General features: G+C 45.6%; 1 protein-coding gene and 1 long non-coding RNA gene across 4 annotated transcripts in view; one reads left to right on the top strand and one right to left on the bottom strand.

The window, feature by feature from the left end:
* Window positions 1-27,672, top strand: part of LOC126647738 (uncharacterized) — an 853,551-nt gene that overhangs the window by 682,354 nt on the left and 143,525 nt on the right. The window lies entirely within an intron of this gene.
* The window catches only part of WNK2 (WNK lysine deficient protein kinase 2), a 107,756-nt gene continuing 83,535 nt past the window's right edge, over window positions 3,452-27,672 (bottom strand). The window contains 8 exon segments of the mRNA XM_050330249.1: window positions 3,452-5,841; window positions 14,050-14,303; window positions 15,819-15,863; window positions 21,254-21,352; window positions 22,255-22,470; window positions 24,411-24,625; window positions 26,090-26,769; window positions 26,850-26,905. Coding sequence (XP_050186206.1) covers window positions 5,491-5,841; window positions 14,050-14,303; window positions 15,819-15,863; window positions 21,254-21,352; window positions 22,255-22,470; window positions 24,411-24,625; window positions 26,090-26,769; window positions 26,850-26,905 — 1,916 coding nt within the window. The 3' untranslated portion in view covers window positions 3,452-5,490.

The raw sequence follows: 27,672 nt of genomic DNA on the forward strand, positions 1-27,672 counted from the left end.
ATCCCTGGGAAGGGAGCAGAGAGCACCACATCACTCACAAGAGCAGCCACCTCCTGCTCCAGCTCTGACTTCCAAATCAATCAGGTGTAAGCGATCTCTGTGCTGACACAGTCAACGTCAGCACTGCAGCACATCCAAACCCCTCTGAGCAACAAATTCCTTCATAAAGCAGAATTTGTAACCTGCCAGCTCCTAAAATCCATCTCATTATGCCGCCCTTCTGGAGCTTGGCTGCATTAATAAAAGCAGCAGCACGGTCAGGGCTGGAGCCTCCCTGTCCTGCTGCCTCTGCAGGGGCGGCTCCACAGCCAGACGTGCTGCCCCCACCAAAAGGCACCAACTGCACCTGTGAGTCACCACACAGCTCCCATCTGATCAACAGCTCGTTTCTGGGTACACAGACAGGAAAATGATTGTCAGGGGTAAAATAATAACAGGGATCAGCACATCAGACCACTCCACCGAAGCTCAGTCTGCACAAGCGCCGAGCAGGACAGCCTGACCCCACGGATCACTGAGATGGACTCAATCCATAATAAATAACTGTCCTCAAGGACTCAATCCATAATAAATAACTGCAGCCAGAAATAAGACGAGATTATGGCTTTGCTGTTTTATGAATTCACTCCCCTATCAGACACTCATCTATCCGTGACGACAGTGTGTGAGTTCCCTGCCTGTACGCCCTGCAGAGGCCGTGCCCACACTTCCCCACAGGCAGTACCAGAAATCAGGGGCAGAGGAGGGCACATGAGGAACAGGAGGAGGCAAGGAAGCCTTACTGGGACGCTGCACACAATCAGGAACTATTTCATGAGTGACTTCTGTCTCTGATCCAACACCTTCAACAGCATCCATGAAAAGCTTGGAGGGAACTCCCTGGCAGCAAAGCAGAAAACAAGGCGGGTTTTTTGCATTAGTAACCAATATCTGATGAGTAACATCAATCTCACCCAAAAAACATGAACTCTTTGCTTTATTATGGGGGTGGGGATGACAGGGAAAGCAATGCTGAGGTCACATAATTTCAGAAGGGAGACTGCTGGTTACAACCCTCCAAAGCCAACTTCCAAGGAATGTGTGAGGACAGATGTTTTTCCTGCCCAAACACGTGCAAACTGAACAAATCCAACACGGACCTACTAAGTGTCCACAGGGCTTGTCTGGAAATATTCTGAATGTTCCCAGACCTGCCATTAATGCACTGGGATAATGAAAAATGCTTGAAGAAATACCATTGGTAAAGCTGAGTTAAACTAATGATTCAAAGTATTAGTGATTTCCTTCCACAAACACCAAAACAGCAAAACCTGCCACTGGATGAAGAAGGTCACTGCAGGAATTACTGCCCCTGAGCACCAAGCCCCTGTTTCCCAGCATGAGTATCTCTGTCCGAGCACAGCAATGGCCACATCTCACCCTCGTCTTGCCTTTGATCTCAGACAATGTCAAGTTCTTCAGAGAAAAGTAAAGAAGTTGCACAGCAGAGAGCAAGGGTGGAGCACTTTAGAGACAGGTGTGAAATGATGGTTAAGTAATCACAGAGTTCCAGAATGGTTTGGGTTGCAAGGACCTTAAAGACCATCTCATTCCACCTCCTGCCACGGGCAGGGACACCTTTCACTATCCCAGGTTGCTCCAACTCCTGTCCAACCTGGCCTTGGACACTTCCAGGGATGGGGCAGCCACAGCTTCTCTGGGCAACATCTCCTCTTTAAAGTAGCTTTTTAAAGAATTTTTTTTCTTTTCTAATGGAATTTAAAAAATATTTCCTCTTTAAAGTTGTGAAATGGAGACCAGAGTTAAATACACAAACAAACTGTGAGGGCCAATGTTACATCATTCTTTTGGGTGAAATCTATGCCAGGGAGGTTGAATCTGGATTTGCAGAAGAGCCTTAAAGCACTCCAATGTTTCTCCCTGCCATCTCCAGCACCCAGCTTTGCATCCCTGTGGCAGATGAGCAGCTCCTTCTCAGGACACCCAGTCCCACTCCAAGCAAGCCGGGGATGGGATGGGAAAGCAGAACGTGGTTATGCATTGAGATACTCCATCATGGCACGAGGCAATCAGGAAGCCAAATGAATGGCACACAGGCAAACTTCAACTACTTTCCCAGCTTCTCAAATTGTGAAAACTTTGAAACTTTCCCACTGAAGTTTCAAAAACTTTCCTCCACTACTGGGTGTGTGACTCGGGGAGGTTAAAACATTCCTTCGAGATCTGTACTAACTTTCTGTAACTGAAAGATTGAAAACTGGGGGATCCATGAGCTCCCTCATGAAACTTGGCATTTAAAGCATCTGTGCTGACTTCCCCTGCGTCAGTACAGGGCTGGGAATGTTGGGTGATGGCACAGCTACAGGATATGGCAGCAGGTCAGGAACTAGGGAGGCAAAGAAATTATACCAGCGGGTTTGACCCGTTTGCTGCCCATCGAAGCAATGTTCAGAGTCAGGAATAAAATGAGTTCAGTTCTGGGATCTGCAGGGGATCTTTTTGGGTACAGATCCCTCAGGTCCCTCTCGCTCCTTGGCTCACCTTTTGCTCAAGGAGTTGCCTCATTTATTTAATCTCATGCCATTTGTTTAATTGCCGCTGAGGGTCAAAGCACCCCGTGACACAATCGTCACAACTGAGGGAAAAAAACACCAAACCCACGGATTGAAGCGACAGCCAAAAGAGCTGCAGCCAAGAGGGCCCTCAGGAAATTAAACACCACGAGTACCACAATGCCAGCATCACCTTCTGAGCTGCTGCTTGCCCCCAGTGCTGGATAAAGGTGCAACGGGCAGCCCCTCGGGAGCACAGCGCATGCAACGCAGCCACGGTGGGGACAGGCACGGAGCCCGCCACACACGGAGCACACACAGCAAAGCCACGTGGGGTGGGTGCACACAGAGACAGAAGCAGGAGTGTCACCTGCATGCCCTTCCCTCATTTCTCCTTCAGGCCTAACCTGGTGATGGTGACTGCCAAGAGGGTGCTGGCAACGGGGCCGAGCTTCCTCACCCTTAAACGATTTAGAGGGGCTTCCCCAGTGCTTTGCAGCACAGGGGAGACACAGTTCGTGGGTTTCTCTCCCATCTACCAAACTCAGCACCCTCACGTGCACCACCAGCAGCGCTGAGGGCACCATCTGCTCAGAGGAACTCTGCCTGCTCTGCTCTGCAGCAGCCCCAACACCAGGAACACCTCTACAGGCAAGGGACCGGGGGCACTGTGCCCTGCGAGGTGGCACCACGCACCTCCCGGGGCACCGCTGCCTTCCTACAGCTGCTGGGGGTGTTGGCTACGGGGAGAACCCAAGAACCAGCAGAGGCATCACATCTGCTCCTGCTACACAACCAAGGGACAAGAACGAGTCTGGAAAACAAACGCAGAGTTACCCGGAACAGCCAGGAATCGACACAGTTCTACACTTTAGAAAAACACCGGGTTTTTCACACCATTTTCAAGCACAAAATGTTTATTTTTCTTTTTAATCTATACAATTTCTCGGGGCTTTTAGTGCCACTGACTTTGTCAGTATACAAGGGATGGACTATACAGGCAATAGCGACATAATCTGTAGGATTCAGTGCGAGCCGAAGGGAACCCGGTGTGAGAACATATTTTCCATGTTTGCTCATGAAGCATACATACATGAATCTAAAAAACCCAAACAAATTAAAGATACATGGTACAGAGAACAGAAATCTCTTACTACAGTAAGTATTTTGCCCAGGCAGAAGACTCTGCATAATTGTCTATAAAATTCAATTCTAACTGAATTGATGGAATAATATATTCAAAGGGTACAAACAAAATAATTTAGACAGGTATATAATAATGCTCCAAGTACAATAGAACTATACAATTCACAGCTTGGCAGCACAGGACATCTCTGCCCTTCAGGAGATGGTATAAAACATCATGGTAAGGGAGCGGCGGTGCCTTTGGGTGCGGCCACAGCTCTGGGTCCTGTGCCTGTAACGCTCCTGCAGCGCTCTCAGAGGGAAGGAGACTTACCATCGGCAAACCAGGTCTAGTGGTTACCTTGTGCCTTTAGGCTGAGGTGCAGGTGGAGACTCTACGCACAGTAAAACGGGCAAAAAGCAACTTTCAAACAGGAGAGAGGTGTCCGTGCCACCTGGAGCGCAAACTTTGGTAAAAATAAATAAATAAATTATTTAAAAAAAAAAAAAAAAGAAAAAAAAAAAGAAAAAAGCTTCCATACGAAAGGCGGTGAGACTCCAAACCTGAAGTGTCAGATATGAGAAAGAACAGCTTCACATTTTTGTTCCGTTTCAGCACGAGCGCTGTCAGGGACCAGACACCACCCTGAGCCTTGGCGGCCGGACCGGAGCCAGAGCGCGTGCGAGCGCTGTACTTACACGGGTCTTACAGTCCCCTGGAGACACGTTCTCCTACGATCAAGAGTTCCATTAGTTTCCTTCACTTATGGAACATGCATGAACTTGTAATTTAACTGAATTACAAAAGCCCAGATAGGGAAAGGAAATTAAATCCAATGTGCTGCCGATCCAGAGGAGAACAGCGTTTTTGCTGCCTGTTCCTTCAGTAAGCCGCCGTTTACAACGACTTTACCACAGGCTGGGGAGGAGAACGGATTGCACTGCCTGAAGCTATTCCCTGTCCTTGTATGCACTTTCCTTGGATCACTCTGTAAATACTCCTACATTACAATGTGCACTTCACTACTCCTTGTACAAACACAAACAGTTTTATGATCAGTGCGTCAAACAAACGTGTCAAACAAACCTCACCTCACAATTCTTTTTGTTTTGTTTTTTTTTTAAAAGCTCCAGAAATGAAAATTCAACCCGTGAACAAAAACGAAAGCATTTACAGCAAAATGAAGCTGATGAGGAACGTCAACTGTAAACCTGCAATACCTTTGCAAATAAAAAAGAACTTCAACTGGCAAGCAGTAAATAAAATACACCTTTCAAATAATTGTACATCTCTTTCCAGCTGGGACTGGAAAGCTGAGATTCAAGGCACTGAACTCCTGCAGGGTTAGTACAATTTGCTAGTCATCAATTCAAGTACATCAACGTTAAGGATCGCAAGTGTGAAACAGAACACAAGGGATAAAGTGTCTTCAGCAATGGAACAGAAGCAGATATTGCCATAAGGACAAACGATCTGTTGTGACGCCGCCTCACAGTGAGTGCTGATGCGGTGTATGGTTGTGCGCTCGCGGGCCCCGCCCCGTCCCACACGGATCGGCTACAGAGCAAACACTCCACGTGACAGCGTCAAAGCCACCGGGACCCACGGCAGGATCGCCCGTGGCGAGGTCACCCACTGGCAGGGTTACCCATGGCAGGGTCCCCATGGCAGGGTCACCCACAGCAAGGTCACCCACAACAGGGTTACCCGTGGCAGGGTCACCCACAGCAAGGTCACCCACAACAGGGTTACCCGTGGCAGGGTCCCCAGGGCCAGGCCCCCCTGGCAGGGTCCCCAGGGCCAGGATCCCCGCTAGGTCATGCGCAGGCGCGGGCCGGGCGCGCGGGCGGGCGGGCGCTGCAGCGGCACCGGGTACATCCGCAGGCAGCTCCTGCTGAGGGGCGAGAACCGCACGATGCCGGGACCCCCGACCAGCCCGGGCTGCGCCACCGGCCCCGGCCACGGCACCCCGTACACGGGGCAGGGGAAAACTCCTCCGTACTGACAGAGAGGCATCACGTACGGTGTCACCGCGCCAGCGAGGGCGGGCCCCGGCACAGGCACTGGCAGGGACGGTGGAGCTCCAGGAGCTAATCCTGTGGGCATGGGGCAAGCCACGGGAACAGGGCACTTGCTCCCCAATCCTGTCCTTACCGAATTTACCTACAAAAAGAGAAATACAAGAAGCGTCGCTACAGAGCTCCTCTTTCCCCCCTGCCACAGGCACCGAGCCCAGACACGCGTGTCCCTGGTGGCACCGCAGGGGCTGCCAGCTGGGGGCACAGGCACAAGGGTGTCACAGCGTCCTCGGGCCTTTATTTTGGGTTCGTTCCTTTTTTTCCTTTTATATTTTTGACGTTGGGTTTGGTTTTGGTTTTCTTTTTTTTTCTTTTTAAAGACATAAAATTTAGAAATTAATAGAAAAGATTGATACGGGGCAGAGGGGAAAGTTATCTGACTATAACCTCGCTCTTCAAGAAGGCAGGAAGCATCACTAAACAAGTGAGAATGAACACCATAAAAAGTCACAAACAACCTCAGTGTCCAAAGGAACTCAAACATCTTTTATCTCATGCATAAAAGTAAATGAACTGCACTGAGTGCAGAACTCACCCAAATCTCAGCTCTTACGTGAGATAAGCCTCAGAAGAGGCTTAAAAATTCTGGCCCATTTTTCTGCACAAAATTGTTTCATCTGGCCCCAGAGAACTGAGGAAAGGAAGGAGACCTGCCAGGGTGGCAAAACCAGCGAGGCTGCTCTGCCTCAGGCGCTGCCACAACCAATTCCAGCCGGTTTTCTGGAATTCCATTAACACCCATTTCAATTATTCAGCTTTTGCACGCAAGGGGTAGAGAAAGAGCTCTCCTCCCTCAACATGGGATGGCAGAGCTTTCCAGATGACACACTCCATCCTGCACAATACCATGGGAACTGCCCTTATCCCAAACATTCGCGTTTCATTGTGGTTTTAATGTGACAGAATCTACAACTCCCTGTGGGGTTCCCAGCATGCCAGCCCCTATTGGTGGCATAGGAAAAAAGGGTGTTATTTAATTCTGGGAATCTCCCACCAAGGTGATATTTTACATTCAATTGATAAAATTGGGATGAAGGTGAAATTTCAACAGAAAAAATGAATATATGTATAAGGCAGCATGGAACACTTACTCCATGTCTCTGATTTTAATTTCTCTTCCCAATTAACAATAAAAATAGCAATGTCCCCCTGGGGTTTCCTGCTTTGGGGCATTAACCTCTGCTCCAAGGGCAATTTTAGAAAAATACAGAAGTATCTGATATCCTTCTTCACTTCCCTGCCTCCCCTTCTCATCTGAAACCTGAATCTGATGGTGAACGTCGAACTGAAAGAGATGATGCCTCAGTATAACGAATTTAACGTCATTAATGTGTAAAACCCCACCAAAATTAACAACAGACACCAAAGAACAAGAGACAGAGGAACCAGGGACATATTTTTAAGACCAGCAGACTTCTTTAAGCTGTTATTAAACCCTTGTTTTAACATCCTCAAAATCATGGTTTCCACCAAGCTAAACACCCGTGAGTGATGTCCCTAACCAAAACACAGCATTTTGGACAACACTCTCAGGCACATGGTTGTTGGGGGGTGTCCTATGCTGGGCCAGGAATTGAACTTGATGATGTTTGAGGGTCCCTTCCAACTCAGGACATTCTGTGCTTCCATGACAGCATTTCTTACACCAGCAACAGATGACCTATTCAGTGGCATTGAAAACGTGAGGTGACGTTTCCAGTGGCCCTATTTAAAAATTAACCTGAAAAGACTCATTTTTCAGCTCTTTTGAAGTACTGAGAAATCTGACTCACCCCAATTCATGCTCCTGAACTTTCTCCTTCTCAGCTGAATTCCTCAGCAAAGCAGCAGCTGGATTTAAGGCTGTGCTTACTGGGAATAAATTGTGTCATGCTCCAAACCCACCCTTACACATACTCATTAAACTTGACAATGTCGTGACAAATGCATATTAATGACTTAAGTTTTCTTCCTCTACCTTCACCCCATGCTTCAAGGGAGCTAAACAGACACTTTAAGAGGCACAACACCTGGCTGTTGTGTCTTCCCCTGGGTAGGAGTCTCTTGGTCATGGCCTCTATTTAACCATCACCTTTCAACCAGCTCTGATGACTCAACACTGATTGAGGCCCACACAACCCATCGAGTCCTGCATGGAGATGCTGACTGAAACATCAAAATCAACACGTGCCAAAAGAGTCCCCAAAGGAGCACAAGGAGCTGTGGATTTCCCTGCTCCAGGAAAGCCAATGTCAATGGTCATGGTGGTCACCTGAGCACCAGCCCGACAGCTGCTGGGGGTGGAGAGTCCCCAGGGCAGCTGTGAGCCTGTGGATTCTCCCACCTCTCATGAGCTGGCCAGTTTTGGGCTGAAAGGACCAGAAAGAACCTGGTACCCTTGGCTCCCTGCTGGCCCAAGGCACCTCTCCTCTTGGCCACTGCCTTGTCAGCTCTGCAGGTTTGCTTGGTGGAGTCACCGCCCCTGAAGGGATTTAACAGATGTGTGGATGTGGCACTTGGAACGTGGGTTAGTGGTGGCCTTGGCAGTGCTGGGGGAATGCTCAGACTCAGTGGTCTCAGAGGGCTTTTCCAGCCTCAGTGACTCTGTGGTTCTGTGACAGGTGCCAGTTCTGGTACAGGCTGTTGATCCTACAGTGTGCACCAGTTACACCCACCATATCCCAGGGAGCCAAGGCCTCACCTTCCAGTGTGGCTGCTGGGCTTTGGCATCCTCCCCACAGCTTGAAGCCATGGCTGTGGATGGTTTCTGAACTTATCTTGGCAATTGAAAAGCAGCAGTACAATATCAGAGCACAGCATCCAGCTCATGTAACCCCTGACACACAAAGACCCCTGACACACAAAGACCCCTGGAGCTGTACCCATGGTCACACAGGACATTTCTTTGGGGGTTATTTACAATAAAACAACCCTCCTGCAGGAGTGGAAAGCAGAACTGGCCTTCTCCCTTTCTGATTCAACTTTAGGCTCTGTAACACCAGCAATGAGGGATGACAAGGATTCCATGGCTTAGCCAACCATGGATGGCACCACTTCATTTTTCATGTTACAATGTTCATGTCCTCCTGTTTGTTCTCCTGCCTGTCGAGGCCTAGCAGAGCCAGCTGCCCTGGCCTTGAGGAGGCTGATAAGGCAAACAGTCCCCAAACTAACAAATTTCACAACTGCACTGCAAAATTGACATCTGTCATCACCATGTAAAAAGTCTGTCTGCCAGAGATATTTAATAGGGATTTTTCTACTTTCTTTTTTTTGAAGGGAGACTGGGTTGATGTCCTTTAATCATAGAATCAATCCATGAATGGTTTGGGTTGGAAGAGACCTTACAGCTCATCTCATTCCAGACCTCCTGCCATTGGCAGGGACACCTTCCACTAGCCCAGGTTGCTCCAAGATTGCTCCAAGCTCCAAGGACACTTCCAGGGATGGGGCAGCCACAGCTTCTCTGGGCAACCTGTGCCAGGGCCTCCCCACTCTCACAATCAAGAATTTCTTCCCAGTATCCCATCAAACCCTGCCCTCTGGCAGTGGGAAGCCATTCCCCCTTGTCCTGTCCTTCCGTCCCTTGTCCCAAGTTCCTCTCCAACTCTCCTGGAGCCCCTTTAGGTCCTCAAAGGGGTTCTAAGTTCTCCCAGGAGCCTTCTCTTCTCCAGGTGAACCCCCTGCTCTCCCAGCCTGGCTGCAGAGCAGGGGGGCTCCAGCCCTGTGAGCATCTCCATGGCCTGTTCTGGACTCTCTCCAGGTCCTTCTTGTGCTGAGGTCCCCAGCCCTGCATGCAGCTCTTGGGGGGATCTCAGGGGGGCAGAGTACCCTGTATGACAAGGGTAGGAAGGGAAATTCCTCCTCTTCTCTCTCCCTCTACATCTCCATTACCCTCCTCTGTAGAACCAACAAACTTAATGAACCAACACTCAACAGGGGCACCTTTGCCCACTGCCCTCTCCCCTCTGCTCAGGCCACCTCTCCACCTGCCCTTCCCCAGCTCTCCCTGCACTAGCAAACCCCTGCCCTCTACACATCCCTGCAGGTACCAGCCACCTCTCCCTCCTGCTTCCCAACTCCTGCCAGTCTTCCCTTTGCAGTTGTTTATTCCCCTTGCCCCAAAACAATCCCACAGACTCACTTAGAAAACAAGAATAATACACACACAGAGGAGAACATACAGGAAAACACTGGTAAAAGCAAAACAAACCCCACAGGACAAAGACTCGAGTAGTTCAAAAACCCAAAATCTGTTCTTTGGACTTGTTTTAGTTCTCTACCTTCTTCCTGTGCTTTACCAGGCAAGCTCCAAAGTGCCACCTCAGTGACACTCACAGCTCCTGTACTGTTGAACACACATCCAGGAGTTGGGTATGACTTACCAACACCATAAATACTGCTGGGTTTATATTGGAACAGAGGAAATCAGGTAATTCTGCTGTGAAAGCTGACTGCAACTATCACCACCCACCTAAAAAGGCAGGATTTAGAATATTTTTCTTTTACTACCCCATTGGTATTAGTGTTTTACTTTTGTATGGACCAGTTACCACAGGAACAAAACTGAGTGGCAGGGCAGGGTCACAGCTGGCTGCCAACATGGGCAGGCAAGGATGCCAATCCACCTCTTTTCTCACTTTTGCCCAGCTTGCTGAAAACCTGAAGCTATTAGGTGCTCCTGAGTATTTGTGTTTATGCTTTTCTGAGTTCCTGGAAAGTCATTCTGACATTCAGATCAAGCTTCAAACACAGGTTCACTTTTTAGTGTTCTTCCAACCCAACAGAGACAGAGGACACAGTAAAGGTGGCATTAGTCCTCCTGCTTGGTTTTGGCATCCGTGCCCACCTCCAGCTCCCTGGCAGTCAGCCCATGGAGCCCAGAGTTAGGGAATGCCAGCAAGATGTGACCGACGGTGTCCACGCGCCCAGCACACGTCACCCACTGACACAGAACCCTGTGTGTTCACAGGAACAGCCTCACCATGCACTGGGAACATGTTTACACCTTCTTTTGGGGGGTAATTTTTTTGCCTTTTAAAACCCATGGAGCTCCAGAACAGCATGGAGAATAGAAAACATTTTTGGCAAGCCCTTCGTTCCCAGGTATCTTCAAATAGTGCCTGTAAGTACCCAATAGCTGCACAGAAGGCAGCTCACATTCCTAAGCACATCCCTTGACCAGTGCCAACCAGAATTACCTGTAAAAAAGGATTATTTCATCATATCTTCACACAGATGACAAAGACAGAAATCACCATTATCAGGCAGTTAGACTTCAGTTCTTTCTAACATCTCTTATTAGAGTTCCAACTACTGCTGATGAGAATCTACCTGCATTTCCATCCTTCCTTAAAACATCTGGGAAGGAACATTTCAGTGCTCCTGTGACACAACTGGATGCCTGAATTTCCCCCCTGCCCTGCAAACTTCTAACACAGGATTTGCAGCCAAACTTCCACAGAAACAAAGCAGAATATAAAGTTTTGCTTTGCATCCCAATTATTTCATTGCTGTCTACACTTCTGATGTCAAAAAATAGAACCACTCACTCTTATTAAGCACACCATCAGTTTCCCTTCTAAGCCTTAAAGAATAACCTTCATTTTGTTAAAAAAACATATAAAATACTGCATTCACAACAATTTGCTGCTCATGGTAGAAGCATCTCAAGTAAATTAGAGATAACTCAGGAAAGAGAGTCCTCTGGTTCCAGGGGAAAAGAGAAGACTTGAAGTCAGCCACACAAATGCCCTGCATAGTAATGACAGTGGGTGGAGAGTAAAAGAAAATAATAAATTGAAAAATACGTTTTTTCTATTTAAATGTATAGTTAATGTTTTAAATGCATCTTTTTTTTTAATGTATTTTGCATCGTGGGACAACTCACTTCACTCCTACCCTTATGAAAACCCTTCAAGGAGCCATCTCTCTGTCCAATCACCCCCAGAGACAGTGGAGAAGCAAAGGTACAAATACTGCTGCCCCCCCAGCCCCTCAGTTCTGACCATCACACGGGACCAGCGACAGCTTTTCCCAAAACCAATCCCCCACACGAGGAGACGAGACAACCTGCCCTAACAGCTTCCTGCTGTTTATTCCAGTTGAGAAAGAAACCACAAAAGGCACAAGAATCCTCGTGTTTCCTATTTATCCAGCCTTTATTTCCAACATAAAACCTTATTATAACCTTCTCTGATGGGCTGGAAATCTGCTTAGTGCTCCTTATTCTTTTGTTGCAAAGGCATTTTTGATCAAAAGAGGCGATCAAAGATGGTGTTACCAGATGGACTGAAGAATACAGCCTGAGCTTCGCTTTCTCCCTCTTGGAAAGCTATTTTTTTCCATCCATTATGTTATTTCCCAAGTTCCCTCTCCTCCCTCAACTTCAGTTTCCCCTTTAGGTTGGAATTCAAACAGCAGAATGATGCTCAACTCCCAAACCAAACCTTGTCAAAGTCCTTTATATCATCCTACTGCCCCTGTTTTCTGTCACCCACAGCATTCTGTGCCATCTTCACGGCCAAAACACCCAACAAAACCCACACCAGGAACATTTGCCATCTGCCCTTGCATCTCTGCTGCAGCCACCGTGGTCCTTACGAGGACTTCATGCCCCAAACCACCCCAGGTCTCACCCACACCAGGGCTCCGACTGATACCACCCCTCCAAGCAACAAGGGATGATGTGAAATGAAGAGCAGGGGATCCCAAACTCTCCGTGCTCTTGGCAAATCACTCCCAAAAGACTTCAGTCAGCCCTGCTGATGATTCCCTGGAACAACTGTCGTGGTTGAGAGAGACATAAACCCTCTAAGCTCGGTGTCCTGAGAGCTGCTCTCACAGCGACACTCTGCCTTCCCCACAGGCTTTGAGACAGAGACACCACGACTGCAGGAGGTAAAATCAACTCTGAATGGACATTAATGGGTGACTTAAATAGGAAACACAACCACTCACTTTTCCACAGTTACAAGGGGGCAAAACACCCACATCGAATACTTCAAACTTCTGCAGGAGTCTCAGGGGAAAGACACCAAAACACCGCAAAAAGCACATCAAAAGAAGGTAAGGAGTGACTTCACAGGGCAAAATCTGTGCCCTCACCATCACTCTATATAAATCTTCAAGTACACATCACTCTGGAGCTGGTTAAATCATTACTACGTGGAAGGATTATTTACTTTTCACCCACTTTGGCAACTAAGAATTGAAATTAAAACTGCTTAATAAATTTGCACAAACTGCTTCTCCCTGGGCAGTCAGTGACCCAACTGACTCAGGAACCTGCAGGTCCCAAGGCAGAGGCACTGGAGCAGTTCCTCCTTGGCACATCTCACCTCACCACCACCAACTACAGAGCTACTAGTGCTGCACAGTGTGGTTTTTTTAATTCTATATGCCAAAAAGGCAATGGTCTATTATCCAGATCTAGTTCTCTTGCTTTTAAGGGATTACAAAGCAGCTCCCCACTGTTATTTTCCTCTACTTTGGCTCAATTTTCATTTTTCCAAAAAAACATGAAGCCGGTAAAAATTATTAGTCAATCAACCTCCAGCTGTGAGGAGAAGGAAGAGATCTGGAAACCCACGCCAGGGTGGGACAGAATGGTCAGCTGGGGTTCTAGATATGCACTCACTCCTTTTTTTGCCTCCCTCTGTATCACCCCTCAGCCTTGAAAACCAGCACTGAACACACACACACTGCAATGGCTTTGTCCTGCTACTGAAAATAGGAGGGGAGGGACAGGGGCCTGGTTTTGCCATAGGATACTTTCACAGCATTTCTGAGGATGGTTTTGCCAAGATGCCCAGTCCAACAAGCAAGAGTCAGCACCCACGTCCAGCTGTCCCCTCTCTCAGCCCAGTACTCACTCCAATTCCACTCAAACAATGGCTCACAACCCCCAAGCCACCAAGCCACTGTTCTGTTCAAGGAAGGTTAATATTAAACATCAAAACGAAGAAAACTTTAGTAAGTTGAAACCGAAGTTGAGCAACAAGTGGTAATGATATGAGTATTGCTGTGTATCGCTGTTAATAAGCAGTTTGGAATTTAAAAATATATATTTTTATATATATATATATATATTTATATATATATATATATTGCAGCCCATATATCCCTTAAGATTATTCCAAAAGACGATTTAAAAAAAAAAAAAAATCAGTTTAGTACTGAATGAAAAGAGCTGGACATTTATAGGAAGCATCTATCTGGAGTAATTTTAGTCTATGTCCTCCTCCACATCTGAGTTCTGCAAAGGCTGTCAGACACATAGCAAAAGGTATGTCCTTCAAGGAGGGCCACTTACTCCACATGTCTCATTCTGCGTTTGCATGGGGTTAGCCTTTGGCTCCATGTCTTGCCTTTTTTGGTTCTGCTTCAGTTGGTTTAAAGAAGGTTTTGTCTGTGCAGCTCCAACAGTTTTGCTCGTCCACTGGTCCACCAGCTTGTGCAGGTCATCTGTGAACGTCCCTTTCTTGTTGTTACTGTTGTTGGCCTGAACCTGCAGCGTCGACTGCGGGAGGGGCTCAGGACACGTCACCAGGCTGTTGGTCGAGGATCCTGGAAAACCACACAGAGAGAACTGACAGTGACGCCTCTGCCTCAGCTCCGCAGCTCAAACACCTTCTCATCTACTGCCACTCCAGTGGTGGCTTTTCAGACTTGTAACCCTCCCCCTCCTGGCTACAGAACTCCTTTGCTTAAAGAAATGGTCCAAGTCCAATGGGTTTGTATTTTCTATCACATCGTGTTACCTTGGCCACTGACTTCTCTCTGGGGAAATTAGGGATGGGGAGAGAAGCCAGGAATGCAGCCCAGTAAGGCTGCCATCCTGAGGCAGACAACACCTCACCAGAGACCACCATGAGAAAGTGGGAGGTGGGATGTACTGCTAAAACTATAAAATTGATTTACCATTTATTTTGCTTGCATAAGTTTACTGTCCTCCTGGAGAAATGTAATTGTGGCAGAGGTTACAGGTAGGACTGGCTCCAGCGCCTCAAAGGCTCAGGGAACCCACCACCTCTCTCGATGATGTCAGGACCATTTATTTGGCCACTTGTGTATTTTTGGGGGAAAAAGCCCCATTAGCACCATGAATGTATAGAAGACAAAGGAGAGAGGACTTAGTGTGGGGGGGTGCGAATTTTTGAGACAAAGATAAGGAACTTTTGGTATAGATAAAAGCAGTCAGGAAGAGTATTGACAGAGGTTTCATTTTATATGTTCACTAGGAAAGAAAATTTTCTGTGCTTTTTCTGTGTTGGTAACTACAAGTCTAGCACAGCAAGCTCATCAGGGAACTGCAACTGAGGGAGCCTGAATCTGACCTAGGGAGGAAATGGAAAGTAGCTTTTCAGCTAACTATATTTGAGATAGATAGCTAAAGACTGGAAATAAAGACCATCTCTCCAAGCAAAAAGTTCACAGAACTATAGTAAAATTATAACATAAGCAAACATGAACATTTAGTCTTCTTTTCTCTGTTAATCAGTTACCAGCCAATGAAACCGAGTCCACTAATTAGTCCTACGATTATATAAAATACGTTAATGACCTTTAAATGATCATGCATTCAACCTGCAACGTCACTTCTGAGTGAATACTGCTCAATCCCTTTTCCTTTACTTGGGGGAAAGTGAGAAAAATAAGGGCTTTTGAGAGGGAAAGCTCTTCAATTGGTGTTTTTATTATTTCATGCAGCTCAAGGGGGCCGGGATGGTTTTAAGCCCTCAATTCCTCCAGCAGAGAACTGCAGTCATATAAAGGTGTGTATTTCAGAGACAGACACTGAACCCAGTTTCCTGGCCGCATGCGTGCACGTCTCACACACACACACAGAAACACCACAACTCTCTTGCAGCATGCGAGGTTCCCAAGACATCACAGCACATGCATTAGTCTCAAAAGTACCACAATTTACGTATCTCATATAAGTGCATCAGCTCTAGTAATTAAACAACTAGCTTTTAGTAAGAAATAATATTAATAATAAAAAAATAAATAAAAAAAAAAATAGCAAAGAACATCCCATGCCATGAAGGAAATACTGAGAAACAAAAATGGGATAGTTACTACTACTGTGATCTTTGCCTAGACATAGTCGTTTCAAGGTGGACCCTACAAGGTAAAACAATACAAGACACACAGAATTAGGTAAGACTAAACACAACGAATCGGACGGACAAGCTTCTGTACTTTTAAGCAATCAAAAAGTAGTTATTATGCAAGAAAGGACAGACAAAGTCAGCAGTTCAGGTGAGTAAAGGAAGCCTAAATAACTGGACAGCTCAAACCTTTCTTAATGTGCAGCCATTCAGAAGCTTTGGAAAGTACCACAGCATGCCAAAAGCAAGGGCTCGTGACTTAAAGATGCATTTGTTTGGGTTTTGGTTCTCTTTTTTGTGTGTTTTAGTTGTTTGGGTTTTTTTCTTTTCTTTTCCTTTTTTTTTTTTTTTTTCCCCAAATTGTCTTGGCTTCCTAATAGGAGGTTTTGATTCATTAGCTATTAATGCAGGAAATGATGTCAATTCAGTTTGTGATTGGAGGCCAAAAATGCTTTCAGGAACAAGTCAAGCTAGTCTGGCTGCAAAGACAAACCATAAAACAACCCTAAAACTCCTGTTTTACAAGTCCAAAAAGATACATTGTTCTGCAGGTCTGAGGCCAATTGTTTCCAAATATTTTATTTGGTAGGATTTTGTGTCTAAATGTGAGATTCTGAACTTCAATTGAACGGATCTGTGAATGAGTTTCCCTTATGCCTTGTCCAAGTGCAGAAAAGTAAATCCAGCAGAGTAGCTGAGTTTTAATTCATCTTAACTACGTGGTTTTTGTCATTATTATCTCGTTCCATCCTTCATCATGATTTTACATGGTCTGTTGACAGATAGCAGAGTGCCAAAGTGTGCCGAGACCCCGACTCGACTGTCAGATCTTGCCAGACATCGGCACCGTTGCTGTTTGGGTGCCAAATTTCCTGAAAGGTATTTTGGACTTGGTAAGAAAAATATTGTTATGGTATGGGAGGAGATGAGTGTCTGACATGGGCTATGGCGAGTTCGTTGGGAAGGAGCACTTGAAAACATGAGCAAAATCAGAGTGGGGCAAAAAATTAAGGTAGAGGATGGATGTGCTTTTTCTCTAGAGTAAACAGCGGAGGTATTTGATGTTACAGTGCCAGAAATGAAGCTTTAAACTCAGAGATTGCAGGTCCAGGCTGACACAGGCCCTGAATGAGTCTTCAGAGGAGAAAGAAGAGATGTCAGTCAGAGACTGAGGAAGAGAAAGTAAAGAAACGAGGGAGGAAGTAACGGAGAAGAGATGTTTGTGCTTGGGTATGGGTGGCATGAGGAGGAACAGAGGACTGCTTTGAAAGAATTTCTTATTATTGCATATAGTTCATATAGGTTTCTATCCTGGGAAAATCAGAAGGACAAGACTACAGCAATGCAAGCATGACCGAGTTTAGTTCTCATCTCAAAGCCCAGGTAACAAACACAGTCACATTCACAACTCAACCATCTGTGTTGTATTCTTAAATCTTTTCCCCTCTTTTCCCTCACATATACCTTACCTTGCCTATCCCAAAGTTAGCTACCAACTCCCATTATGGAAAGCACTCCCATGATGGAACTGGCCGTGGCAGCAATCCTAGGAGGCCATTTCCTGCAGCAAAGGCACTGCTTACACAGAATGAATGCAAATGGAAAGCAACTGCCTGCGAGAAACAAAGGCAGGCAGCTGACTGCAGTACGTGCTCAAATGCATGTAAAAAACGTTTTAATCACCAGCCCCTCCACTTCCTGCACACCCAGGCACAGGTTTCCCTGCGCCTCAGGTGCCAAATCTGCCCCAGGGCCCCTGGGCGTGTGGGGAAGTGACGGAGAGCGGCGACACTCGACAGACTCACAAAACACCGTGTGAGGAGAGCTGGCTTTAAGGAAAATATCACAGGAGAGTCAGTCACCAAAATGAGAACTGCTCCTTCCAAGCAGCATCACTCCAGCGTGGAGATGGGAGATGGGAAACCTTCCCTTAGTGGTGACACTGCCTGAAGCAGGGACTGACAGTCGTCGGCTACAGTAGGTTTTAAATTCAAACTCAATTAAAAATTCACTTTGTAGATCTAATTCACCAGATTAATTGTATTACTGCTAAAATCAAGGGGTTTAAGGACTGTAAAGTTAAGGAGATGAATCATAATTAAGACTTAATGTAAGACTGTGAAAGTTCAGCAGAGTGTTTACCTCCAGTTCCAGATTCTTATCTGAGGAATTAAATAGCTATTATATCATACAGGACAGAAAAAATCCACTGTCCCATATTTGCACTCTAACAGCTGCCAAAGAGCTGGAAAGCTACCAGAAAAAGTGGAAATGGCAATAAACTGCTAGGCCATTTCCATAATTGCATATGCACATACAATATATGAATTGCTACAGACCTGACAAAAACTGCTTTACACAAGGTTCCAAGCCTAAGCCAAATGGAGCTTTGAAAATTCCTCTCACAATCAGCAGAAACTCTTCCCTAGGACACCCTTGCAATTTAACCCAGGAAAGGAACTCAGGCTAAAATTATTGTTGGAGCCCATAAAAAATATTTTATTTCATAAAACGTATGAAGGAGAAATCAATATTTGACATGGGGAACAGACCAAAAGGTCCTGGAGAACACTGTGAAACTGTTCAAGCTTGATGGATCTTGTAACCAGAGCAAGACACTTTGTGACACTGCCTTTAATGCATCTGAACATTTGTTTTTCAAGTTGCTGCTGACTTTTCTGCTAATGCAGCAAGAGGACTCCTGCTGGAATATCTCACCTCCCCACAGGGCTGGTTTTCCTTATTCAAACATACAGATTCAGAGCATTTCTGAAAATCCAGCACAATCTTTCCCAACAAAACAAAAAATTCTCTCAAACAAAAAATTCCCAGGGAAACCTCGATTTGTGAACAGGCCCAGGAGTGCCTGGACATGTCCCCGAGCTGCTGGCACTGGATGGCCACGTCTCAGCCCTGCATCCCTGGCACAAGCTCACCCATATTATGGAACCCTACCTAGAATGGGTTGGGTTGGAAGGGACCTTGAAGATCATTCCATTCCAGACTTCATTTAACGGACAGGGACACCTTCCACCAGCCCAGGTTGCTCCAAGCCCCGTCCAACCTGGCCTTGGACACTTCCAGGGACAGGGCATGGATTGGGGCATGCTTAGTGCCTGGGTCCAAATGCTTGGCTTTGCCTGATTTCTGGGTCAACTTACATCCCTTCTAGAGAAACACGAGCCACTGGCATTCCCATCATTATCATCTTCATATAATAGAATCAAAGGATGGTTTGGTTTGGAAGGGACCTTTAAAGGCCCATCTCATTCCAACCCTGACATGGGCAGAGAACCACCAGCTGTAAATCCTTCTAGCCCCTTCCCCATCCCTGCACACACACACACACACACACATCACCAGCCTGCTGGGTTCCCTGGGAAAACAGCTGGAATAACCTCCTGCCCCACCAGAACCTGCCCACAGCTCAGCCCTAAGGGACCTGTGTGGCACCCCGAGTGAGAGGCAGCACTGGAAACCACAGGTTGTGCTCTCAGAGTTTGAATCTGCCCAGTGGTGACTCTGGATCGATGTGTCAGGGTTAGATGCCTGAAACGTGGTCCATCTCCTGGTGTGACTCAGGAATGGGGGAGTGCAAACCTCCTCCCGAGCACGACGCCCAGAAGAACCCGAGCGAGCAGATGGGCTGAGAACAGAAAGCAATTAGTCATGCTGAGTTATTTAAGCCTCAGGAAAACTTCACCATTTGAAGGATTTGCATATTCCCTTGGTTTCATTCACAATAGCCATGCACCCAGACATTTTTAATACACTAGTTTTGAATTGCCATCTCCCGGTCTTTTTGGATCCTACTGAATAGTAATTCCCTGGAAGATTCAGGAAACGACTTCTGGCAATTACATGTGCAGAGGAAGAAATTACTGTGGCCGTTGTAACACCAAATGGGAACATTCAAGAGCTGAGAATTCCCCTCAGGTTCTCATAAAAAAATCCCGGAATGCAAAATCGTCTCACGACTTCACGAGTTGTTAAAAACTTACATGATAATAAATTCAGTAAACGTCAGTTTTCAAGAACCTCAGTGCTTGGGCTTTCAGGGAGCTCAAACAACAACAACAACAAAAATCAAGATTATTTTTTAGAATACTGTTTACTCGTAAAATTAGGAGGAGTGTATTTGAGTGGTCTTGTGGCTTTGATCTGAACCACTTGGAGAGTGATGAGCGATGCAGAACTCCAATATTAATGCAAACCCACAGTTATTTAACCAAACACTTCCTCAAAAACGTTATCAGCCTTTTTTAAGGTTATATGTAAGTGGCCTATAGTACCTGTTCAGCACAACATATCTTTATTGTACAAGCAAAATCCGTTTGCCTAAAAAGCAGCATCTACAATTGGGTAAAAAAGTCTTAATTTTTTTTAATTAAATAGCTTGATAGCATTTGGTGGAATTGCCAATTTACTTAAGAAATCAGACGAATAGGGTACAAATAGAAGGTGCACAGTTATTTGAGACAGAACTCCTGGATCCTAACAATCCATTTCCATGTATCATCTAAAAATCTGATATTGCTTTTTACTTATTTACGCTTTGATGAACTGCTAATTGACTTCATCTCTGAGGTCACATAAGGTCATAAGAAAATAAACTGAGTCAAGTGCTTCAGCCAGATCAGCTTACACAAAAAGGTGATGGGACTCCCCCTTGGAGTAACCAGATCTTCCTGCTGCTACGAGTACATCAAAAACTGCTCCCTTAAAGTAATTAAAGTGACATGGGGAAAAGACCACCTAGGACACAGATTTGGAAAGAACTAGCTGGAGCACTGTTGTCTCAGCATTTCCACATGCAAAGAGCGGGGGAAAAAAATCAAAGAAAATAGAGTGGATATAAACAGTACTGTATATTGTGTTAATACAGCCCTTGTATGGAAGTTATACCCTCCAGTGACCTTCTAGAACTGTATCAGCTTGCTACATGCATGTCTTCAGAGTCCAAACATGTGTGAAAGAGACCATTCGTCTACAGAAGGATGGATTTCGTTTTGTTGTCGCTGGAACCGGGACAGCAGACATGTATATTTGCCACATTGCAAATAAAATTACTTCAACAGAAATCACATAAAGTACAAAAGCTTTGGTAAGTCCAGGGTAAAATTTACCATCAGGCTATATATAATAAATGATGAGATCTTCCACACATGCTTTTGGTGCCCAGGCACGAGCCAAAAGCAGTGCAAAAAAAGCTTTCATATGAAAAATTAATATAAATAAGGTGTGTTCATGATGATTACTTAAAAGAAAGAGAAAAAGAAAGAAAAGATGTTTCAGAAAAAAGGGGCATCCTGCCAAACATATTAGAGATATAAACCATGGAATTGGAAAAAGGGGGTAAAAGAAAGATGGACTGTGATAAAATACAAAAGAACAAATACAAACAGATGGACAAAGACACAGGTCCACTGAGGAATCTGGTACGAGGTTTGCTACTAGATTTATAGGTCACTCTCTCAGACGTTTGGTGGAAAACCGTCCAGCCTGCAAATGAATATAAAGGGAAGAAAACAAAGACACTTATAAAGTACAAGTAGCTGTGATCAGATGTCCTAAACCATCAGTCAAATCAGCTTTGTTAGTTAAACCTCCACATCTCCCCCTTAACTTTGCCAAAGAGGAGCAAGTTCACTGACCATACACAAAGGATGCAATAACAGCAGAAGAGGACAGATAGATATTTTGTAGATTAGTTTGGCAGGATGTGCAATGAGAGGAAGGTATTTTAATCATCATTAGAACTTCCCATATGCATGGCAACAAGATCAGTCAGAGCCTACGACGGGGGCAGTACAGGGAGGCCTCAGAGGTGGGGGCTGGGGAGCACAGCCAATCTACAGTCCTGCAGCTGGGACTCCAAAATCATGCACAAAGTGAACCCCTTAGAGAAAGGAAACATAATTTGGTCCCCGTGTCTTTGGTTTTCTTTTAATTTTGTTTTTATTTTCCCTTGCACCCAAGACAGTTTGGTAGTTTATAATGAGGAACTTGGGGTCTACCAGAATCAAGGGGCTAAAAAGAATGAACCAAAGGAGACAGCCTCCCATCCTTCTGTATCTTTTTCGTTTTCCTTTCATTTTTTTCTCAGGAATCCGTAAGGCAGATTCCAGAGAAGGTGTCAGTATAAAGCCACTGAAAGGTATTTCCCTCCTAAAAATCAAGAACGTCTTGGGCGCACCTTCTCGAGCGTCGGTAACACTCGGAAAGATACTTTAATTTTGCTCTTCTGACAACACTGTAATGATCTTTTTAAAGACAAGCCAGTAATTTGGATTCTCAAAGGTTCCACGCTCCTCTATCACTCCTAAAAAGTTCAAGCCTAAGGGAAGGGAACTAATTTTAGCATGTGCTGGAAGAGACGCGAAACAGCCGGCAAGAAAAATCACCTTGGCCAGAGCTTGCGTTGGCGTCGGCTCCGTCGGGGCCCAGGCCGGAGCAGATGTCAGAGGACAGAGAGGCTTTGACAGAGCAGGGCTGCTGGGTCTGCACAGCCTTCCCGAAGGTGGGGGGGGTGGGGGGCGTCACCGCAGCTGCTTCGGGGGAGCCCGGCTGGGATTTACTTGTTTCTTTGTGGGGTGAGTCTTTAGAGTCTGAAAGATTACCTGGAAGAGCAAACAGACAGAACATAATGCAACAGGACACTCTAGGAAACCTCCAGACAAAAATCCCGGTCTGAAAATAAGGTGGAATTAAGCAAATGGAGAGGAATAAAAAGTTTCTGCAGACGCGTGGAAATTTTTGTTTATCGCTCTCTGAGTACAACTCTCATTGCCACTGTTAGATACTTCTGCTGATAAATCCATGTAACACATGATTACTGAGTATTTGGGTGTATTCTGGTGTTTTTCTATGTTTTATATATTATATATTCTCTCTACATATTTTACATGTTTTATATATTTATATATTCTATATTTTACCCAAAGTATCTATGTGCAGATTCATATCTCTATATAAATACCTGCATCTATATACTTATAATTTCATACATATCTATAAATAAATATCTGTATCTATGCACCTATCTACATATTTATAGATAAATACATATCTATAGATATCTAGATAATATCTGTATGTACACTTCTGTATCTATACTTCTGTCTACACAGATATCTTGAGTAAAGACACTATAGAACCAAAATACCCTTGTAATCGTTGTTACATGGATTTATCAGAGAAAGCATCTAACAGTGGACATTACAATAACATCAACAATGTTATTAGAAATTGCCTGTCCTTGATCCACGAGAAAGGACTGAGGAAGGCCAAAAAAATGGGGAATCTACACAGTCCAGGGTGAAAAGACTCAGATAGGAACACAGATTCTCAAAGGTGATGGGAAATTTACACAGCGTCTCAAAACCTGGAAAATAACATGAAAGGAATGAATGAAGGAGAGCGTGCACCAGTGACCTGACTGAGCAGATTTCTGGGCTCCAACTGAAGGTGACAAGGATTAAAAAGAGAATTGGGACATTTAATGCAGAAATAAGCCTAAATACTTTGGACTAAGGTAGCACACGGATATAAGCCAAGATCCGTGAGTGGAGAGAGATGTAGTTTTTTTGGATAGAGAGAGGGAAAACAGCTAGAGACAACCCAAAAACCAACTGGAAAATGAATGGTCCAAGGATAGAATTGCCATTTTGAGTATGTCATCACAGGGGAAGGAAGTGAAACCCATGGACATCAGGCAAACTGCAGCTCAAGGGGTAGAAAGCATTGACCACTGCTTCAGTCCCTGAGGGAAAGAACACTCAGACTCAAGATGGGCCACAGAACTTACTGCCTCTGAATGTTGTTTTTGCCATCTCAGTTGAAATCCTTACCTAAAAGCAAAAACCTCCTAAACACTCTGTTTATTGCACCTGATTGATGCAATGAAATTCAAAGGGGACCTTCAGTGACACTGAAAACAAAAGCCACCAGGTTTGAAACACGGGGTGGATACTGGAAATGCTCTGCTCTCCTAAATAACAGTGTGAACTAAGCTGAAGAAAAATTATTCATACTTTAGTCTACATTTCACTGAAGAAATAGGTACTGGGGTATATTGACACTTCCCAGCTAAACTATATTTTTATACTTTTCCAAGAGATAACAACTCAAGACTGTACTACTGTGTCAAAAATCTCACTCTACTTCAGATGGTCAAAACCTCATGGTTTTATAACTGCATTTACCTCCCATCCTTTGGGGGAGCAAATGCAATCCCACCTCTTTTATATGGCATCTGGGAGGAAAAAGTAAACAAGAAAAAGATACAGCACCAAAGAAGTGAATACAAACATCAATAAATAGCATTTGGACAAAGGAAGAGATGCAACCAGGCTGTTTTCCAAATTAAAGTGGAATATTGTTCCTCTGCCAAGTGCTGTAACTAATGCAGAGCAGGCAGAGATGGTTCAGCACTGGGAGTTGGGATAAATCTGTCCAAACCCAACAAGAATTCCACCCTTCCCTGCAGTCCCGGCCATCACACAGCAGAGCCACAACTGACACAAATAACAGGCGTAGGGAAGCATCCCAGTGCACCTACTTGTGCTTGATGTTCCACTCCTGAGCTGCTGGACCAGAGGGTTTAAGAGTTTCCCAGCTTTCAATTTGTTTTTGCTGGTTCTTCGGCGCCGGCCGCTCGGCGGGGCAGAGTGAAGGAAGCCCAGGTTGGGAGGAAGGGGTTTCCCCAGCCGAATATACAGGGCCTCTATCTCGTTCTTCTGCTGGGTCTGGAGTTCAGCAATTTCTTTCATATGCCTACAAAAAAAAAAAAAAAGAACTATGTAAGCGATGTATTTGACAAAGCACCACGTGTTGACAGGGTAATTAATTGTAAAATATGAAACAAAACAGTCCTTGGTTATAAGACATTCAACTGCAAGTATGTGAAGTTGTAACTGTCTGCCTGTGATGACTCCCCATCCCTGGAAGTGTCCAAGGCCGGGCTGGACAGGGTTTGGAGCAAGCTGGGCTGGTGGAAGGTGTCCCTGCCCATGGCAGGGGAGTGGAACAAGATGAGCTTTAAGGTCCCTTCCAACTCAAACCATTCCATGATTCCATGGCTGACATCTCAAATATTCATTTAGAAGATGAAATCCTAGACAACTAAAAAGACTTTCAACATCCTCAGCCAAACCAACTGATTTTGACATGAGATCTGGTTGGAATTCCAAACAGTTTCAGAATTTCTCTCTTCAAACAGTGAGTTCAAAAAAGTGAGCTCTCAAGGCAAGTACACCAGTGTGAAGAGTTCAAGATGAAGAAAAACACAAGTGTTTCCCATAAAAATGCCATTAGCACATGAATCACTACCTTACTTATAGTGCAGATTTCATGATGCCATAATGTCAGTTTAAAGATTTGGTATAACTGTAGCTCTGTTTTAAAAAGATGCATCATTCTGTATTCAGCAAAACCATTATACCCTAAGATAAAAATTAATATTTTGGTTAAACTATCACCTAATGCTAGTTTTTACCCGGAAAGGAAGAAAATGTTCAAATTTAAAGCAGTCAGCTCTCCAGGCTGGCAGCATGACAGTCTCCCTGTTGGAAGGAGCAGCAGCAAAAATGGTCTGGGGTTTGAATAAAGTTATTACTAAATAATTCAGTTATTATTGAGCTATTACTGAATTATTGACATATTATTGAAGGCCAGGTTGGACGGGGCTTGGAGTAACCTTACCTAGTGGAAGGTGTTCCTCCCCATGGCAGGGGTTGGAACAAGATGATCTTTAGGGTCTTTTCCAACCCAACCCATTCTGTGATTCTGTGATTCTATTAATTATTTTTCTATATCGAACTGGCACATCAGGTTATGCACAGAAGGACACACTGTGACATTTGGGGGAAGGTCCCAGTGATGCCTAATTTCACACAATCGCAGGAGACGCTGAGCTGGAAGGGACCCACAAGGATCATCCAGTCCATCTCTTGGCCCTGCACAGGCCCAGCCCCAAGAGTCACCCCCTGTGCCCCAGAGGATCATCCAAACCCTCCTGGAGCTCTGGCAGCCTTGGGGCTGTGCCCACTGCCCTGGGGAGCCTGTTCAGTGCCAATCAGCCTCTGGGGGAAGAACCTTTTCTATATCTAATCTAAGCCTCCTCTGAGACCACTTCCCCCCAGAACCAGTTTACTATCACAGCTCTGCTCATCCTAAGGTCAGCTGCTGCCAAGCTACGGCAACACAAGCTTCCCTCTCATTTATCGTGACCCAACATACTTTTCTCTCAGGTTCTGCAATTCTTTCTTCATATCAGCATCTTCAAACTCTGAGTCGTTGTCGCTGCTCATGTAGGACGACTGCGAGTGGAAGGACGTTATGTTGATGGTGGGAATCTTCGCCCCTTGCCCATTGGGCGACTCCAGGCCCGGGGAGCCGCCTTTGCCGGACCTCTGCAGGAAAGCAGCAGCTTTTTTGATCAAGTCCGTGGCTGCGTTGCTGCTGGGCGGGGAGAGCTGGGCAGCGGCAGCGGGCTGCCGAGGGAAGGGCTCGTCGGCGGAGTCGCTGGAAGCCTGGTCGCAGAGCACGTCGACGGATGAGGCCGTCTGCACCCGCCGCACGGCCGCCTTCATGTCCGGGCTGGAGGGCAGCTCGTCCAGGTACACGTCCGGCGGCGCCGAGAACCTCAGGCAGTGCGGGGACGCCAGAGTCAGCTCATCCTGCGTGCTGACAACCGAAAACCTGCCAATGGTTTTGGCTGGGGTGCCGCTCTCCTGAGCCGCAGCCTGTTTGCCATAGGAACCAGAGTCTAGGGAGCCGTCCCTGTGAAGGTTATTCATCACCCCCTCTGCTGTCGATCGCCGCAGTACACTCTCCCTGTGTACACTCATCCTCTCTGCCTCCTCGCTCCTCTGGGAAGCTTCCAGCTGGGGAGTTATGCTTGATGATGTAGGTGCAACCTGCAGGAAATAAGAGAGATTAATTTTGAAAGTAACTGTAACCATCAAGCACAATCAAAACCGCTCCTCGTTCTGGTTACCTGAAGAAGACCTTCTGCTGGAGCAGCAGAAGCTGAAGTGATGGTTGCAGCTGGACCTGTTTTAAAGATGAAACAAAATAATTCATGTCTCAAATGTTTTTATATAATAAAAGCCAATATTTTTATTGTGATGAACTGAAATGTAGCACCGAAGAATAATTTACATACCCAATCTTTGTAATACAGCAGGCAATAGCAATGGCAATATAAAATATCTGCAGGTAGGCAGACCTATTGATTTTGGGAATTCAGATAACAATAGAAGTGTGGAATTTCATTAGTCGGTTGAAAATTTTTAAGGAGAAAACCAAAGAAGGATGAAACCTGCATGGTACATTGGGCCTGAGTCCTACAGTGTTCTTGGTGTCTCGGAGACACAAAATGACAGGCCAACGTCTCACACCTTCCCTGTGACATCCACACCTCAAACCTGACATGAAGTTACATGCACACTGCTGAAAGTGGAAATTTCAAGCCCAAAAGGTGGCCACTTGGACAACAATCACACCAGAAGCATAATATTAGCGGCAGGACTAATCAGTCGGTATTTCCCACCCTGGACACGGGTTTTAAAGTCAGACCAATGCACACAAGCTTTTGAGAATGCTGCATTTGTATGGCACACGCTGCACAGAGTGAGGGCACAGCCAAATCTGTCACTCCAAAGCTCTGAAATGGTGACATACATCAAAGCTGGATGGTTTCTAAGATACACTGATTTTACTACACAGCACTTGCAAACGCTCTTCTTTGCCTGTAGGGAGACAAGCAGATGCCAGCTACCCAAAACCCTCTCACAGTGCCCTAAAAGCAGGGGACAATC

This window comes from Myiozetetes cayanensis, unplaced genomic scaffold (assembly GCF_022539395.1).
Source record: "Myiozetetes cayanensis isolate MyiCay16 unplaced genomic scaffold, myiCay2020 scf40, whole genome shotgun sequence".
Taxonomy (NCBI): domain Eukaryota; kingdom Metazoa; phylum Chordata; class Aves; order Passeriformes; family Tyrannidae; genus Myiozetetes; species Myiozetetes cayanensis.